Source organism: Dendrobates tinctorius, unplaced genomic scaffold (assembly GCF_039654945.1).
Source record: "Dendrobates tinctorius isolate UK_male_01 unplaced genomic scaffold, ASM3965494v1 ptg000230l, whole genome shotgun sequence".
NCBI lineage: Eukaryota > Metazoa > Chordata > Amphibia > Anura > Dendrobatidae > Dendrobates > Dendrobates tinctorius.
This window is the reverse complement of record NW_027361897.1, coordinates 10,747,372-10,767,391: the sequence shown is the minus strand read 5'-3', so window position 1 is coordinate 10,767,391 and position 20,020 is coordinate 10,747,372. Positions and strand designations below refer to the sequence as shown.

The 20,020-nt window shown below is 43.4% G+C and overlaps 1 protein-coding gene across 1 annotated transcript in view; it reads left to right on the top strand.

Annotated features, from left to right (window-relative positions):
- LOC141059710 (scavenger receptor cysteine-rich domain-containing protein DMBT1-like) overlaps positions 1-20,020 on the top strand; it is a 206,138-nt gene that overhangs the window by 122,935 nt on the left and 63,183 nt on the right. The window contains exons 10-11 of the mRNA XM_073555827.1: positions 11,849-11,866; positions 13,035-13,052. Of these exons, the coding sequence (XP_073411928.1) occupies positions 11,849-11,866; positions 13,035-13,052 (36 nt within the window). The remainder of the gene's footprint in view (positions 1-11,848; positions 11,867-13,034; positions 13,053-20,020) is intronic.

Sequence of the window (20,020 nt, the reverse complement as noted above, 5' to 3'; positions counted from 1 at the left end):
TGACACAGCAGACAGCAAGCAGAGGGAATTTTTACCATTAGAGTCTATTGCAGCAGATGAGACAGCAATCAGAGGTGGGAAGTTGTACCATTTGAATATGTTGCAGAAGACAGCAAGCAGAGGGAATTTTTACCATTAGAGTCTATTGCAGCAGATGAGACAGCAATCAGAGGTGGGAAGTTGTACCATTTGAATATGTTGCAGAAGACAGCAAGCAGAGGGAATTTTTACCTGTATGAAGAGAGAAGATGGATTTTAGTTCTGTGCCATGTAATAACTGCTGTATCCCGACGCTTATCTTCGTGACGCTTTGCTTCTGTGATGCGTGCACCCCCACATGCGTGCACCCCTATGGATGGTTCTAAATTTATAGTCCAGACTGCAGGGTCTGAAGAGATGGATTGTGGGAACTGGTTGAGGATAATTTGGCAGCTGGGGTCAGCACACCAGGGTTTTTTTTTTTTTTTTTTTGGGATGATCAAAGACATTCAGCCTGGCAACATCTATTTTAACACCTCCACCAGATAAGATCTACACTGATCCCAGTCATGGAAATGCAACAGTGAGTTTTAAGTACAATGCACCAAATGATTTATAACAAAGAATTAGCAGACACATTAAACTATGTTTCTAGATGGTAAAGCAGCAGATGACACAGCAGACAGCAAGCAGAGGGAATTTTTACCATTAGAGTCTATTGCAGCAGATGAGACAGCAATCAGAGGTGGGAAGTTGTACCATTTGAATATGTTGCAGAAGACAGCAAGCAGAGGGAATTTTTACCATTAGAGTCTATTGCAGCAGATGAGACAGCAATCAGAGGTGGGAAGTTGTACCATTTGAATATGTTGCAGAAGACAGCAAGCAGAGGGAATTTTTACCATTAGAGTCTATTGCAGCAGATGAGACAGCAATCAGAGGTGGGAAGTTGTACCATTTGAATATGTTGCAGAAGACAGCAAGCAGAGGGAATTTTTACCATTAGAGTCTATTGCAGCAGATGAGACAGCAATCAGAGGTGGGAAGTTGTACCATTTGAATATGTTGCAGAAGACAGCAAGCAGAGGAAATTTTTACCTGTATGAAGAGAGAAGATGGATTTTAGTCCTGTGCCATGTAATAACTGCTGTATCCCGACGCTTATCTTCGTGACGCTTTGCTTCTGTGATGCGTGCACCCCCACATGCGTGCACCCCTATGGATGGTTCTAAATTTATAGTCCAGACTGCAGGGTCTGAAGAGATGGATTGTGGGAACTGGTTGAGGATAATTTGGCAGCTGGGGTCAGCACACCAGGGTTTTTTTTTTTTTGGGATGATCAAAGACATTCAGCCTGGCAACATCTATTTTAACACCTCCACCAGATAAGATCTACACTGATCCCAGTCATGGAAATGCAACAGTGAGTTTTAAGTACAATGCACCAAATGATTTATAACAAAGAATTAGCAGACACATTAAACTATGTTTCTAGATGGTAAAGCAGCAGATGACACAGCAGACAGCAAGCAGAGGGAATTTTTACCATTAGAGTCTATTGCAGCAGATGAGACAGCAATCAGAGGTGGGAAGTTGTACCATTTGAATATGTTGCAGAAGACAGCAAGCAGAGGGAATTTTTACCATTAGAGTCTATTGCAGCAGATGAGACAGCAATCAGAGGTGGGAAGTTGTACCATTTGAATATGTTGCAGAAGACAGCAAGCAGAGGGAATTTTTACCTGTATGAAGAGAGAAGATGGATTTTAGTTCTGTGCCATGTAATAACTGCTGTATCCCGACGCTTATCTTCGTGACGCTTTGCTTCTGTGATGCGTGCACCCCCACATGCGTGCACCCCTATGGATGGTTCTAAATTTATAGTCCAGACTGCAGGGTCTGAAGAGATGGATTGTGGGAACTGGTTGAGGATAATTTGGCAGCTGGGGTCAGCACACCAGGGGTTTTTTTTTTTTTTTTTTTTTTGGGATGATCAAAGACATTCAGCCTGGCAACATCTATTTTAACACCTCCACCAGATAAGATCTACACTGATCCCAGTCATGGAAATGCAACAGTGAGTTTTAAGTACAATGCACCAAATGATTTATAACAAAGAATTAGCAGACACATTAAACTATGTTTCTAGATGGTAAAGCAGCAGATGACACAGCAGACAGCAAGCAGAGGGAATTTTTACCATTAGAGTCTATTGCAGCAGATGAGACAGCAATCAGAGGTGGGAAGTTGTACCATTTGAATATGTTGCAGAAGACAGCAAGCAGAGGGAATTTTTACCATTAGAGTCTATTGCAGCAGATGAGACAGCAATCAGAGGTGGGAAGTTGTACCATTTGAATATGTTGCAGAAGACAGCAAGCAGAGGGAATTTTTACCATTAGAGTCTATTGCAGCAGATGAGACAGCAATCAGAGGTGGGAAGTTGTACCATTTGAATATGTTGCAGAAGACAGCAAGCAGAGGGAATTTTTACCATTAGAGTCTATTGCAGCAGATGAGACAGCAATCAGAGGTGGGAAGTTGTACCATTTGAATATGTTGCAGAAGACAGCAAGCAGAGGGAATTTTTACCTGTATGAAGAGAGAAGATGGATTTTAGTTCTGTGCCATGTAATAACTGCTGTATCCCGATGCTTATCTTCGTGACGCTTTGCTTCTGTGATGCGTGCACCCCCACATGCGTGCACCCCTATGGATGGTTCTAAATTTATAGTCCAGACTGCAGGGTCTGAAGAGATGGATTGTGGGAACTGGTTGAGGATAATTTGGCAGCTGGGGTCAGCACACCAGGGTTTTTTTTTTTTTTTTTTTGGGATGATCAAAGACATTCAGCCTGGCAACATCTATTTTAACACCTCCACCAGATAAGATCTACACTGATCCCAGTCATGGAAATGCAACAGTGAGTTTTAAGTACAATGCACCAAATGATTTATAACAAAGAATTAGCAGACACATTAAACTATGTTTCTAGATGGTAAAGCAGCAGATGACACAGCAGACAGCAAGCAGAGGGAATTTTTACCATTAGAGTCTATTGCAGCAGATGAGACAGCAATCAGAGGTGGGAAGTTGTACCATTTGAATATGTTGCAGAAGACAGCAAGCAGAGGGAATTTTTACCATTAGAGTCTATTGCAGCAGATGAGACAGCAATCAGAGGTGGGAAGTTGTACCATTTGAATATGTTGCAGAAGACAGCAAGCAGAGGGAATTTTTACCTGTATGAAGAGAGAAGATGGATTTTAGTTCTGTGCCATGTAATAACTGCTGTATCCCGACGCTTATCTTCGTGACGCTTTGCTTCTGTGATGCGTGCACCCCCACATGCGTGCACCCCTATGGATGGTTCTAAATTTATAGTCCAGACTGCAGGGTCTGAAGAGATGGATTGTGGGAACTGGTTGAGGATAATTTGGCAGCTGGGGTCAGCACACCAGGGTTTTTTTTTTTTTTTTTTTGGGATGATCAAAGACATTCAGCCTGGCAACATCTATTTTAACACCTCCACCAGATAAGATCTACACTGATCCCAGTCATGGAAATGCAACAGTGAGTTTTAAGTACAATGCACCAAATGATTTATAACAAAGAATTAGCAGACACATTAAACTATGTTTCTAGATGGTAAAGCAGCAGATGACACAGCAGACAGCAAGCAGAGGGAATTTTTACCATTAGAGTCTATTGCAGCAGATGAGACAGCAATCAGAGGTGGGAAGTTGTACCATTTGAATATGTTGCAGAAGACAGCAAGCAGAGGGAATTTTTACCATTAGAGTCTATTGCAGCAGATGAGACAGCAATCAGAGGTGGGAAGTTGTACCATTTGAATATGTTGCAGAAGACAGCAAGCAGAGGGAATTTTTACCATTAGAGTCTATTGCAGCAGATGAGACAGCAATCAGAGGTGGGAAGTTGTACCATTTGAATATGTTGCAGAAGACAGCAAGCAGAGGGAATTTTTACCATTAGAGTCTATTGCAGCAGATGAGACAGCAATCAGAGGTGGGAAGTTGTACCATTTGAATATGTTGCAGAAGACAGCAAGCAGAGGGAATTTTTACCTGTATGAAGAGAGAAGATGGATTTTAGTCCTGTGCCATGTAATAACTGCTGTATCCCGACGCTTATCTTCGTGACGCTTTGCTTCTGTGATGCGTGCACCCCCACATGCGTGCACCCCTATGGATGGTTCTAAATTTATAGTCCAGACTGCAGGGTCTGAAGAGATGGATTGTGGGAACTGGTTGAGGATAATTTGGCAGCTGGGGTCAGCACACCAGGGTTTTTTTTTTTTTGGGATGATCAAAGACATTCAGCCTGGCAACATCTATTTTAACACCTCCACCAGATAAGATCTACACTGATCCCAGTCATGGAAATGCAACAGTGAGTTTTAAGTACAATGCACCAAATGATTTATAACAAAGAATTAGCAGACACATTAAACTATGTTTCTAGATGGTAAAGCAGCAGATGACACAGCAGACAGCAAGCAGAGGGAATTTTTACCATTAGAGTCTATTGCAGCAGATGAGACAGCAATCAGAGGTGGGAAGTTGTACCATTTGAATATGTTGCAGAAGACAGCAAGCAGAGGGAATTTTTACCATTAGAGTCTATTGCAGCAGATGAGACAGCAATCAGAGGTGGGAAGTTGTACCATTTGAATATGTTGCAGAAGACAGCAAGCAGAGGGAATTTTTACCTGTATGAAGAGAGAAGATGGATTTTAGTTCTGTGCCATGTAATAACTGCTGTATCCCGACGCTTATCTTCGTGACGCTTTGCTTCTGTGATGCGTGCACCCCCACATGCGTGCACCCCTATGGATGGTTCTAAATTTATAGTCCAGACTGCAGGGTCTGAAGAGATGGATTGTGGGAACTGGTTGAGGATAATTTGGCAGCTGGGGTCAGCACACCAGGGGTTTTTTTTTTTTTTTTTTTTTTGGGATGATCAAAGACATTCAGCCTGGCAACATCTATTTTAACACCTCCACCAGATAAGATCTACACTGATCCCAGTCATGGAAATGCAACAGTGAGTTTTAAGTACAATGCACCAAATGATTTATAACAAAGAATTAGCAGACACATTAAACTATGTTTCTAGATGGTAAAGCAGCAGATGACACAGCAGACAGCAAGCAGAGGGAATTTTTACCATTAGAGTCTATTGCAGCAGATGAGACAGCAATCAGAGGTGGGAAGTTGTACCATTTGAATATGTTGCAGAAGACAGCAAGCAGAGGGAATTTTTACCATTAGAGTCTATTGCAGCAGATGAGACAGCAATCAGAGGTGGGAAGTTGTACCATTTGAATATGTTGCAGAAGACAGCAAGCAGAGGGAATTTTTACCATTAGAGTCTATTGCAGCAGATGAGACAGCAATCAGAGGTGGGAAGTTGTACCATTTGAATATGTTGCAGAAGACAGCAAGCAGAGGGAATTTTTACCTGTATGAAGAGAGAAGATGGATTTTAGTTCTGTGCCATGTAATAACTGCTGTATCCCGACGCTTATCTTCGTGACGCTTTGCTTCTGTGATGCGTGCACCCCCACATGCGTGCACCCCTATGGATGGTTCTAAATTTATAGTCCAGACTGCAGGGTCTGAAGAGATGGATTGTGGGAACTGGTTGAGGATAATTTGGCAGCTGGGGTCAGCACACCAGGGTTTTTTTTTTTTTTTTTTTGGGATGATCAAAGACATTCAGCCTGGCAACATCTATTTTAACACCTCCACCAGATAAGATCTACACTGATCCCAGTCATGGAAATGCAACAGTGAGTTTTAAGTACAATGCACCAAATGATTTATAACAAAGAATTAGCAGACACATGAAACTATGTTTCTAGATGGTAAAGCAGCAGATGACACAGCAGACAGCAAGCAGAGGGAATTTTTACCATTAGAGTCTATTGCAGCAGATGAGACAGCAATCAGAGGTGGGAAGTTGTACCATTTGAATATGTTGCAGAAGACAGCAAGCAGAGGGAATTTTTACCATTAGAGTCTATTGCAGCAGATGAGACAGCAATCAGAGGTGGGAAGTTGTACCATTTGAATATGTTGCAGAAGACAGCAAGCAGAGGGAATTTTTACCATTAGAGTCTATTGCAGCAGATGAGACAGCAATCAGAGGTGGGAAGTTGTACCATTTGAATATGTTGCAGAAGACAGCAAGCAGAGGGAATTTTTACCATTAGAGTCTATTGCAGCAGATGAGACAGCAATCAGAGGTGGGAAGTTGTACCATTTGAATATGTTGCAGAAGACAGCAAGCAGAGGGAATTTTTACCTGTATGAAGAGAGAAGATGGATTTTAGTTCTGTGCCATGTAATAACTGCTGTATCCCGACGCTTATCTTCGTGACGCTTTGCTTCTGTGATGCGTGCACCCCCACATGCGTGCACCCCTATGGATGGTTCTAAATTTATAGTCCAGACTGCAGGGTCTGAAGAGATGGATTGTGGGAACTGGTTGAGGATAATTTGGCAGCTGGGGTCAGCACACCAGGGTTTTTTTTTTTTTTTTTTTGGGATGATCAAAGACATTCAGCCTGGCAACATCTATTTTAACACCTCCACCAGATAAGATCTACACTGATCCCAGTCATGGAAATGCAACAGTGAGTTTTAAGTACAATGCACCAAATGATTTATAACAAAGAATTAGCAGACACATTAAACTATGTTTCTAGATGGTAAAGCAGCAGATGACACAGCAGACAGCAAGCAGAGGGAATTTTTACCATTAGAGTCTATTGCAGCAGATGAGACAGCAATCAGAGGTGGGAAGTTGTACCATTTGAATATGTTGCAGAAGACAGCAAGCAGAGGGAATTTTTACCATTAGAGTCTATTGCAGCAGATGAGACAGCAATCAGAGGTGGGAAGTTGTACCATTTGAATATGTTGCAGAAGACAGCAAGCAGAGGGAATTTTTACCATTAGAGTCTATTGCAGCAGATGAGACAGCAATCAGAGGTGGGAAGTTGTACCATTTGAATATGTTGCAGAAGACAGCAAGCAGAGGGAATTTTTACCTGTATGAAGAGAGAAGATGGATTTTAGTTCTGTGCCATGTAATAACTGCTGTATCCCGACGCTTATCTTCGTGACGCTTTGCTTCTGTGATGCGTGCACCCCCACATGCGTGCACCCCTATGGATGGTTCTAAATTTATAGTCCAGACTGCAGGGTCTGAAGAGATGGATTGTGGGAACTGGTTGAGGATAATTTGGCAGCTGGGGTCAGCACACCGGGGTTTTTTTTTTTTTTTTTTTTTTGGGATGATCAAAGACATTCAGCCTGGCAACATCTATTTTAACACCTCCACCAGATAAGATCTACACTGATCCCAGTCATGGAAATGCAACAGTGAGTTTTAAGTACAATGCACCAAATGATTTATAACAAAGAATTAGCAGACACATTAAACTATGTTTCTAGATGGTAAAGCAGCAGATGACACAGCAGACAGCAAGCAGAGGGAATTTTTACCATTAGAGTCTATTGCAGCAGATGAGACAGCAATCAGAGGTGGGAAGTTGTACCATTTGAATATGTTGCAGAAGACAGCAAGCAGAGGGAATTTTTACCATTAGAGTCTATTGCAGCAGATGAGACAGCAATCAGAGGTGGGAAGTTGTACCATTTGAATATGTTGCAGAAGACAGCAAGCAGAGGGAATTTTTACCATTAGAGTCTATTGCAGCAGATGAGACAGCAATCAGAGGTGGGAAGTTGTACCATTTGAATATGTTGCAGAAGACAGCAAGCAGAGGGAATTTTTACCTGTATGAAGAGAGAAGATGGATTTTAGTTCTGTGCCATGTAATAACTGCTGTATCCCGACGCTTATCTTCGTGACGCTTTGCTTCTGTGATGCGTGCACCCCCACATGCGTGCACCCCTATGGATGGTTCTAAATTTATAGTCCAGACTGCAGGGTCTGAAGAGACGGATTGTGGGAACTGGTTGAGGATAATTTGGCAGCTGGGGTCAGCACACCAGGGTTTTTTTTTTTTTTTGGGATGATCAAAGACATTCAGCCTGGCAACATCTATTTTAACACCTCCACCAGATAAGATCTACACTGATCCCAGTCATGGAAATGCAACAGTGAGTTTTAAGTACAATGCACCAAATGATTTATAACAAAGAATTAGCAGACACATTAAACTATGTTTCTAGATGGTAAAGCAGCAGATGACACAGCAGACAGCAAGCAGAGGGAATTTTTACCATTAGAGTCTATTGCAGCAGATGAGACAGCAATCAGAGGTGGGAAGTTGTACCATTTGAATATGTTGCAGAAGACAGCAAGCAGAGGGAATTTTTACCATTAGAGTCTATTGCAGCAGATGAGACAGCAATCAGAGGTGGGAAGTTGTACCATTTGAATATGTTGCAGAAGACAGCAAGCAGAGGGAATTTTTACCATTAGAGTCTATTGCAGCAGATGAGACAGCAATCAGAGGTGGGAAGTTGTACCATTTGAATATGTTGCAGAAGACAGCAAGCAGAGGGAATTTTTACCTGTATGAAGAGAGAAGATGGATTTTAGTCCTGTGCCATGTAATAACTGCTGTATCCCGACGCTTATCTTCGTGACGCTTTGCTTCTGTGATGCGTGCACCCCCACATGCGTGCACCCCTATGGATGGTTCTAAATTTATAGTCCAGACTGCAGGGTCTGAAGAGATGGATTGTGGGAACTGGTTGAGGATAATTTGGCAGCTGGGGTCAGCACACCAGGGTTTTTTTTTTTTTGGGATGATCAAAGACATTCAGCCTGGCAACATCTATTTTAACACCTCCACCAGATAAGATCTACACTGATCCCAGTCATGGAAATGCAACAGTGAGTTTTAAGTACAATGCACCAAATGATTTATAACAAAGAATTAGCAGACACATTAAACTATGTTTCTAGATGGTAAAGCAGCAGATGACACAGCAGACAGCAAGCAGAGGGAATTTTTACCATTAGAGTCTATTGCAGCAGATGAGACAGCAATCAGAGGTGGGAAGTTGTACCATTTGAATATGTTGCAGAAGACAGCAAGCAGAGGGAATTTTTACCATTAGAGTCTATTGCAGCAGATGAGACAGCAATCAGAGGTGGGAAGTTGTACCATTTGAATATGTTGCAGAAGACAGCAAGCAGAGGGAATTTTTACCTGTATGAAGAGAGAAGATGGATTTTAGTTCTGTGCCATGTAATAACTGCTGTATCCCGACGCTTATCTTCGTGACGCTTTGCTTCTGTGATGCGTGCACCCCCACATGCGTGCACCCCTATGGATGGTTCTAAATTTATAGTCCAGACTGCAGGGTCTGAAGAGATGGATTGTGGGAACTGGTTGAGGATAATTTGGCAGCTGGGGTCAGCACACCAGGGGTTTTTTTTTTTTTTTTTTTTTTTGGGATGATCAAAGACATTCAGCCTGGCAACATCTATTTTAACACCTCCACCAGATAAGATCTACACTGATCCCAGTCATGGAAATGCAACAGTGAGTTTTAAGTACAATGCACCAAATGATTTATAACAAAGAATTAGCAGACACATTAAACTATGTTTCTAGATGGTAAAGCAGCAGATGACACAGCAGACAGCAAGCAGAGGGAATTTTTACCATTAGAGTCTATTGCAGCAGATGAGACAGCAATCAGAGGTGGGAAGTTGTACCATTTGAATATGTTGCAGAAGACAGCAAGCAGAGGGAATTTTTACCATTAGAGTCTATTGCAGCAGATGAGACAGCAATCAGAGGTGGGAAGTTGTACCATTTGAATATGTTGCAGAAGACAGCAAGCAGAGGGAATTTTTACCATTAGAGTCTATTGCAGCAGATGAGACAGCAATCAGAGGTGGGAAGTTGTACCATTTGAATATGTTGCAGAAGACAGCAAGCAGAGGGAATTTTTACCTGTATGAAGAGAGAAGATGGATTTTAGTTCTGTGCCATGTAATAACTGCTGTATCCCGACGCTTATCTTCGTGACGCTTTGCTTCTGTGATGCGTGCACCCCCACATGTGTGCACCCCTATGGATGGTTCTAAATTTATAGTCCAGACTGCAGGGTCTGAAGAGATGGATTGTGGGAACTGGTTGAGGATAATTTGGCAGCTGGGGTCAGCACACCAGGGTTTTTTTTTTTTTGGGATGATCAAAGACATTCAGCCTGGCAACATCTATTTTAACACCTCCACCAGATAAGATCTACACTGATCCCAGTCATGGAAATGCAACAGTGAGTTTTAAGTACAATGCACCAAATGATTTATAACAAAGAATTAGCAGACACATTAAACTATGTTTCTAGATGGTAAAGCAGCAGATGACACAGCAGACAGCAAGCAGAGGGAATTTTTACCATTAGAGTCTATTGCAGCAGATGAGACAGCAATCAGAGGTGGGAAGTTGTACCATTTGAATATGTTGCAGAAGACAGCAAGCAGAGGGAATTTTTACCATTAGAGTCTATTGCAGCAGATGAGACAGCAATCAGAGGTGGGAAGTTGTACCATTTGAATATGTTGCAGAAGACAGCAAGCAGAGGGAATTTTTACCATTAGAGTCTATTGCAGCAGATGAGACAGCAATCAGAGGTGGGAAGTTGTACCATTTGAATATGTTGCAGAAGACAGCAAGCAGAGGGAATTTTTACCTGTATGAAGAGAGAAGATGGATTTTATTTCTGTGCCATGTAATAACTGCTGTATCCCGACGCTTATCTTCGTGACGCTTTGCTTCTGTGATGCGTGCACCCCCACATGCGTGCACCCCTATGGATGGTTCTAAATTTATAGTCCAGACTGCAGGGTCTGAAGAGATGGATTGTGAATAGAATAGCAAAAGAATAGAAGTGACAAAATACAAATTGTTAAGACATAACTATATTTTATTTTACATATAATATTTTAAAAAAATAGTTCTTTTTTAAAATTCAAGGATATGTTCAGGAATTAGAAGGCAAGAAGACTCACACAAATATATAGATAGCAGCAAGATATACCTTGGTTGTATTATTATCAACAAATGAGAATTATAAAACAGTAGTGATGAGCAAAAGTGCTCGCTACTCGAGATTTCTGAGCATGCTCTGGTGTTCTCCGAGTATTTTGCAAGTGCTCGGAAATTATGCCTGAGTCCTCGTAGTTGTATGATTTGCGGCTGCTTGACAGCCTGAATAGATGCAGGTATTGCCTGTTTGTTAGGGAATCCCCACATGTATTCAGACTGTCTAGCAGCCGCAAATCATGCAGCTACGGGGACTCTGACATAAATTCCGAGCACGCCCAAAATACTCGGAGAACACCTGAACATGCTCAGAAATAACTTATTATGCCTATGTATACCTGCAGCTAAGATAAGTGATAGGCAAAAAAAGCCTTAAAGAAATGATATGATGGAGAATGGTTAATGCAGTATAAGTCTAGATGAGCCACTATGTGAAGAGATAATGCAGCTTCTGCCTCAAGCATTGACGCGCGTTTCGCCCTGATTCTTCGGGCGGCATGCTGAGAATGTCGTGCACATTTTATAAGGGCAAGGCATTTGGAGTGCTTTGGATTTGCAATTTCAATATTCCTGGCTAAAATTTGGCAAAACTTGCGAATTTAAATTTGGTTCATCTCTAGTATGAAAGCATTTAATAAAATGCAATAACAAACATAAAACCTTCCATTGCATTATGCTCAGAATGTACAACAGAAGTTTTATGAATAATTTACTAAATGTTATCATGTTCAATGTTGTGTTTTACAAATTTCAATATAATACAGTTTTCCCTTTTCTTTTCTCTTGATTTTCATATATCTGCAGCAACACCTACGACTGTTGGTAAGTATAATACAGAAAGTTCCACCTAAAATATCTTCTTACCATAGAAACAGAGATGCAATTATACAACATATACAATACAAAACCCCAAAAATAGAGATGCCAAACAGGAATAAATGTAAAATAGAAAGCAAAATTTTATTGAAGTTAAATGTAAAATTAGAAAGAGAATTAAAGTCTATGAATATAACAGACATAAAAAATGCACTTGGGTGACCAATGAAACTGATGTTAAATGCCTTATTATATTGAAAATAAATAGGTAGGCACAGATATAATGAAAACCAACAATGGGAGATCCGAAGAAAAAGGGTCAATGCATCAAGTATTATAAAATATAAAAAAATCTTTATTAGAATCAACAAGCAGGTATGTGATGGCTGAAAACAGACAGGCGCACACACAGTTAAATTAAGACGTGATAGTCATAATAATAAACATTTATACCAGTTGCAAAATAAAGTAATATATTCAATAATATGCATTAAATAAAAAATCACCATCAAGATTGCAATGTGATGGAATATTGGCTCATTCAATATGTAACTATTATGACAAGACTAAGGAGATGTTAAATAGACAAAGAAATGTATACATAATCAATCTATAAAAGCTAGTCAACAACATGTACCAAATCAATTTATATCGGAGAAGTAGCAAATGAACACTGTGACTACCATGGGAAATAAAAATCTAGCAAAAACCCATTAGCTCAAGTATAGTCATAAACACCTACAGCTATAATCAATCAGTGTGGGTGGATCATTATGCAATATTATATAGAAGGTGTAAAGATACTTGGAGGATCGGATATTTCTGTCTCATTAAAACCCCCGTCTCCTCCTTCGAAGATATAAGTAATCAATAAGAAGTCAAGGCTGCAGCTGGCCGCTCACTTGTTCTAGATTATTTACACGACAGAAGGTGGGGACAGTGACGCCAAACATTCAGAGAAAGAAGGGTTTGACCTAGTAGTGGAAAACCCCCTTTCTAAAAAATGGTAAGAAATATAGAAATATAAAATGTCTCATTGTATTATGCTCAGAATGTATAGTATAAGTTTTTTACATAATTTACCTTATGTTATCATTACCAAAATTGCATTTTCAAAGCTTCGAAGTAATAAAGTTTTCCTTCTTCTTTTCTCTCTATTTTCATGTTTCTGCAGCACCAACTACACCACCTGGTAAGTACAATGCAGAAATTTCCACCTGATATATCTTCTTATCATAGTTTCAGAGAGGCTTTATACAATATAGACAGTATACAACCTATTTCTTTCCTTTCTATTTTGATATATCATCTATTTTTTTACTTACCATTAGAAATAAAAAAAACAAACATATATTATCAACTTCAAATGTCTTTTTAGGCTACTTTCACACTTGCATTGGTTGGAGTTGCGTTGGTCTTCGCACGGCCACCGCTAAGCTCAGCCCACGGCTGCGCCTCCTCCCATTAGCTCCGCCTATGGGCACATGACGCTGCATGCGGCCTGCGTACCCTATCTTTAGGATTGGGTACACAGGCCTTTCGCAGGTATGCGTTTGCCGGCACATGCATGCTTTTGACGGTGCGCCGACCTGCGCCAAACGCATCGTGTTGCATTTTGGTGTGCTCGGCGCACCGTCAAAAGGACGCATGCGCCAGTAAACACATACCTGCGCACGGCCTGTGTACCTAATGCTAAAGATAGGGTACGCAGGTCGCATGCAGCGTCATGTGCCCATAGGCAGAGCTAATGGGAGGAGGCGCAGCCGTGGGCTGAGCTTAGCAGTGGCCATGCGAAGACCAACGCAACTCCTACCAACGCAAGTGTGAAAGTAGCCTTACTGAAGTTTCAATGAGAGACTTATGTAATATGTACATATATATAATATTTTCAAAATTGATTGTATCAACATTTTTTTCCCTCTTTCAGGACAACCAGAACACTAATTACAAAAGGGAACAAATTATTCCACAGTTCATTTTTACACTAGCCCCTTTCTTAGGTTGCATAGTGAGCTCCACACATATGTAAGGGTGGTTTCACATTTGCGTTTAAGGCCGCAGCGTCGGCCTGCGCATGGCCGCCGCTAAGCCCCTGCCGTGCCTCTGCCAGTAGCTCCGCCTATGGGCGCATGACGCTGCATGCGTCCTGCATCCCATATCTTTAGCACTGGGGATGCAGGCCGTGCGCAGGTACGCATTTGGCGACGCATGCGTCCTTTTGACGCTGCGCCGACCAGTGCCAAAATTTGGTGCGCTCGTAGCTTCTCCATTTCTCATGATCTCGGGTTGGGTGAGGGCTTATTTTTTGTGTGTCGAGCTGTCGTTTTTAATTACACCACTTTTATGCAGATATGTTCTTTTGATTGCCCGTTATTGCATTTTAATGCAATATCACGATGACCAAAAAAATGTAATTCTGGCCTTTTGATTTTTATCATGGACAAATAGAAGCTATCTGGGTGTGACTCTGGAAGAACAAGCCGAGGAGTTTGTACTTTTTCCAGACCTACACCTTAGAGTTGTGTCCGTATTTCAAACAGTTTCGTATATCTTCTGTGTGATTACAGTCAAAACTAGACAGAGGCAGCGTGTGTCAGTCCATATACAAATACATGGAGCTTGACAATTTTTCATACAGACACCGTCTAGCGGTGTACGCTCCTCACACACTACCGTGTACTGGCTGGTATCACGGACAAATAGAAGCTACCTGTGTGTGACTCTGGAAAAAAAAGCCGAGGAGTTTTTCCAGACCTAAACCTTAGAGTCATGTCTGTTTTTCAAACAGTTTAGTATATCTGCGGTTTGATGACGGGTAAAAACTAGACAGAGACAGCGTGTGTCAGTCCGTATACAAATACCCGGAGCTTGACAATTTTTCATACACACACCGTACAGCGGTGTACGCTCCTCACACACTATCGTGTACTGCCTTCTAGCATGGACAAATAGAAGCTACCTGTGTGTAACTCTGGAAAAAAAAAACGAGTTTTTCCAGACCTACACCTTAGAGTCGTGTCTGTTTTTCAAACAGTTTCGTATATCTGCTGTTTGATGACGGGTCAAAACTAGACAGAGACAGCGTGTGTCAGTCCGTATACAAATACACGGAGCTTGACAGTTTTTCTTACACACATCGTATAGAGCTGTCCGATTCTCCAACAGTATTGTATATCTGCCATTTGCATTACAGTCACTTTTATACCTAGTCAGCGTGTGTGTGTGAGACACTCCGTAAATACATATACGGAGATTGTTAGTTGCACAAAAATCGTATACAGCTGTACACTTCTGATACAGTTCCGTATATCTGCTTGTTGGATTACGGTTCAATACATACTGTGAGAGCGTCTGTGACTAACATAATATATACGTTGATTTAATTTGTTTAATACACCTTACACAGCTGGACGCTCCTCATACAGTACCATCTCTCTGCTGGTATTTTTGGTACATTTTCCCAAACATGAGGAAGTATGGTGGAAGAGGCCGCGGACGTGGGCAGAGGGGCGCAGCTGGTACAGATTGTGGTGGTGCATCGGCTGGTTCTGGCAAAAGCACACTAGCAGCTAAGGCAGGAGGTGTTGAGCCTGCCTCATCCTCTGGCCCAAGAAGGCCTGTAAGGTTGCCTTTTCTTGGAGGAGGAAAACCGCTTTTAAAGCCAGAGCATCAGGAACAGGTTTTGGTGTGCATTGCCGAAACAGCCACCAACTCTATTGCCTCCTCTTCTGAACGGTCAAAACCTGCAAGCACAGAGTCGTCAGTGCAGGGTTCTGGTCATAAAAAACCCCTTTCCTTGTGTCCTTCACCCCCACCAAAAGTTAAGGCTGTGGCAGCCCACACTTCAGATTACTCTATGGAGCTCTTTTCACATACCATGCCTGGGTAATCCAGTCAAATCCTGAATTCCCCAGTACAAGATGAATTTTACATGGAGTGCACTGATGCCAGCCACTGCTAGATGATTCTGCTGGTACATTGGCCCACAGCACTACATTTCCCTCACTGTCTATTGAGCCAGAATCTGACCCTGATGAAACCTAGGTGCCCCTTCCCGCATACTATACCACCTTACATGGTGACAGACAGGAAGGTAAAGAGGAAGGTGCAGATGACTTTGAAGAGGAGGTGATGGATGACCCAGTTCTGGACCCGGATTGGCATCCATTGTGGGAGGAGGGTGGCGCTGGCAATAGTTCAGATAAGGAGAAGGATCTGCAGCAGGCATTGACATCGCAGCAGCGGTTATCTAGCAGGCCCATAGCTGTCCTAAAACGTGGAACAAATACTAAAAGAGTTGCAGGACAGCTTGACCAGACGGTCAACTTAGCACAGCGTGCAAGGCCAGAAAATGTTTACCATAGTAGGAAGAGTGCAGTGTGGCACTTCTTTGTCCAAAATCTTACTGATGAGGCAAAGGTTACCTGTAAGAAGTGTGGAAGGACCTTTAGCCGAGGTAAACAACTCAGAAATTTGAATACCAGTTGCTTGCTTAGACATTTAATTAACATGCACTTGCAAGTGTGGATGGACTTCAAAACCTCAGGTAGCACATGTGCACTTGCTCCGACTGAAGGTAGCCAACAATGCTCCATCGCTACCCCCACTGTAAGACCACCACCACCATTAAGCACACCACCAGCACTAAATGTGGAGGTGTCGTCGCAAGGCCAAAGCACTCAGGGAATCACAATGGTTTTGCAACACAACACTGAATCTAGGCCATCACCACCAATACCATCACCAACCCCCTCTCACTCCATCTGGTCCACTGCTACTTCCCCCATATGCAGCTCTCTAGTCCAGATCACTCTACCAGACACTCTGAGTAGGACGAGAAAGTAGTCATCCTCTCATCCGCGTACACTGTGTTTGAACGCCTACATTGCCAAACTAATCTCATTAGAGATGATGCCCTACCGTTTGGTGGAAAGCGAAGCTTTCCGCGACCTCATGGCCTACGCTGTCCCACACTATGACCTACCCAGTCAGCACTTATTTTCTCCAAAAGCCATCCCTGTCCTCCACCGGCATGTGAAAGACCGCATTGTTTTAGTGCATGGACAATCAGTGAGTGGAAAGGTGCACCTCACAACGGGTGAATGGACCAGTAAGCATGGCCAGGGCCGTTACGTGTCCATCACTGCGCACTGGGTTAATGTGGTGGATGCAGGCTCCACTGAGGACAGTGGTGGTGGAACATTGCTGCCTAGCCCACGGTATAGGAAACATTTGGCTGTAGACTTTCGCTCCTCCTCCTCATCTATCAGCAAAAGCTCGTCCACAGAGTACAGTAGCACGAGCACTTCATCCGCAGCTGGCAGTGTTGCACACGAGGTGTCCCACTATTGAACAGCTAGTGGCAGGCGTCAGCAGGCTGTGTTAAAGATTATGTCTTTGGGCGCCAACAGACACACCGCAGAGGTACTGGCCGACTGCTTGCAGCGACAAACAGAATCATGGCTGGGCAGTCTACATCTTGAGGCAGGCAAGGTAGTCAGTGATAACGGCCGTAATTTTGTGGTAGCCATAGCCCGTGCAAAACTCACACACATACCTTGCCTGGCTCACACTTTGAACCTGGTGGTGCAGTGCTTCCTTAATAATTATCCAGAGTTAACATCCCTGCTCCATAAGGTGCGAAGACTGTGCTTGCACATCTATCACTCGGCCCTACACTCCAGTCGTATGCAGAAGCTGCAGTGATTGCTCCACCTCCCCAAGCACCACCTAGTCATAGACGTTGCAACAAGGTGGAACTCCACCCTGCACATGGTTGAGAGGCTGTGCGAACAGAGGCAGGCTGTAATGCATTTCTGGGAGGATACACGGGCAGGCAGTTTGAAGGAAGACATGGAATTGTCAGGTGTGCAGAGGTCAAAGCTGAAAGACCTCTGTAAAGTCCTTCAGTGTTTTGAGGAATGCACACAGCTGGTTAGCACAGACGAAGCCATCATAAGCATGAGCATTCCACTTTTGCGTCTGCTCATGCAAAGTTTGACGCACATTAAGGATCAGGCGTCTGCAGCGGAGGAGGAGGAGGAAAGCCTTGATGACAGTCAGCCATTGTCTGGTCAGGGATCTGTCCAGGATGAGGTGGAGGAAGAAGAGGAAGAGGAGGAGGATGAGGGGGATGATTATTTTGGGCAGGAGGATGTTTCTCAGGGGGCAAGAGAAAATGTTGGCATTCCAAGGTCAGAGACAGTGTTTGTGCGTGACTGTTGGGATGTGGATTTGCCATAAACTGCTCCTCCATCCACCACGGGCAGTGCATCATTGACACCTGGAACATTGGCCCACATGTGCGATTATGCCTTGCGGATCCTAAAAAGGGACCCCCGCATTGCCAAAATGATGAGGGATGGCGACTACTGGCTGGCCAGCATCCTCGATCCACGCTACAAAGGCAAATTAAACAACATCATGCCACAGGAGAACCTAGAGATAATATTGGCAAACAAACAAGCAACTCTGGTAAACCATTTGTTTCAGGCTTTCCCAGCACACAGCAGCGGTGCTGATTGTCCCAAGAGCCGTAATGGGCACAATGGAAGAGGTGTTTGTGGTGCACACAGCAGAAGTGGCGTTGAAGACAGGGGTTTTGTCATGTCGGCGTCAGACTTGGGGCCTGCTGTCCTGGCCTCAGCCACTAAGAGGCGCCAGACTGTCACATCGCCGTCAGACTCGGGGCCTGCTGTCCCGACCTTGGCCACCAGGAGGCCCCGGACTGTCACGTCGTCATCTGACTCGGGGCCTGCTGTTCCTGCCTCGTCCACTGGGAGGCGCCATGGCTTGCCCCGAGTGATGGCGGCTACAGAGAAGGGGCTCCTGCGCAGGCATCTGGTGGATGCAGGCTCCACTCTGTCAGTCATGAAGGGGTTGGTGCATCACCATCTGGCCTGGTCCTGGGGGCGGTCCTGATGACATCATCAGTCCAGGAACCTGTGAGGAATGACCTGATCCCTCAAATACTTTGGGACTGGTCTTGCAAGCCGCCAGATATGTTCTTGGTTCCCCTGTGTGCTATGGTGTGATTTGCTATTGTTTGACTCTCACCTCAGCCTGGATTTCTGACCCCTCTACTGCCTGACGATTTTGTACCTCTGCTACTCTCCTGGTTTGTGACCTTGGCCTGGATATTTGACTCTGCTACTGCCTGCCATTTTTGTACCTTTGCCACTCTCCTGTTTTGTGACCTTGGCTTGGACTGTCTACTCTGCCACTGCCTGCCGATTCGGTAACTCCACTGCTCTCCCGATTTCAGTCTACGTTTTTGGTTCCCTGCCTTTTTCCCTTGGCGACCGTCCTGCTCTGATCCACTGCTCCTCTAGACAGCCACCCCCTGGGCCTTGCTACAATTCCAGATCCCTGTATAGGGGTTAAGGGTCTCGGGGTTTCTCGGGGTGCTGTCCCTATTGCAGCCCAGATTCGCAGATGGACGTCACATTATATCCGGCCATAAAAAAACCAACTGCTTCTTGTGTATACGGTATATCCAACATACAGTGGGGCAAAAAAGTATTTAGTCAGTCAGCAATAGTGCAAGTTCCACCACTTAAAAAGATGAGAGGCGTCTGTAATTTACATCATAGGTAGACCTCAACTATGGGAGACAAACTGAGAAAAAAAAATCCAGAAAATCACATTGTCTGTTTTTTTTTTCATTTTATTTGCATATTATGGTGGAAAATAAGTATTTGGTCAGAAACAAAATTTCATCTCAATACTTTGTGATATATCCTTTGTTGGCAATGACAGAGGTCAAACGTTTTCTGTAAGTCTTCACAAGGTTGCCACACACTGTTGTTGGTATGTTGGCTCATTCCTCCATGCAGATCTCCTCTAGAGCAGTGATGTTTTTGGCTTTTCGCTTGGCAACACAGACTTTCAACTCCCTCCAAAGGTTTTCTATAGGGTTGAGATCTGGAGACTGGCTAGGCCACTCCAGGACCTTGAAATGCTTCTTACGAAGCCACTCCTTCGTTGCCCTGGCGGTGTGCTTTGGATCATTGTCATGTTGAAAGACCCAGCCACATTTCATCTTCAATGCCCTTGCTGATGGAAGGAGGTTTGCACTCAAAATCTCACGATACATGGCCCCATTCATTCTTTCATGTACCCGGATCAGTCGTCCTGGCCCCTTTGCAGAGAAACAACCCC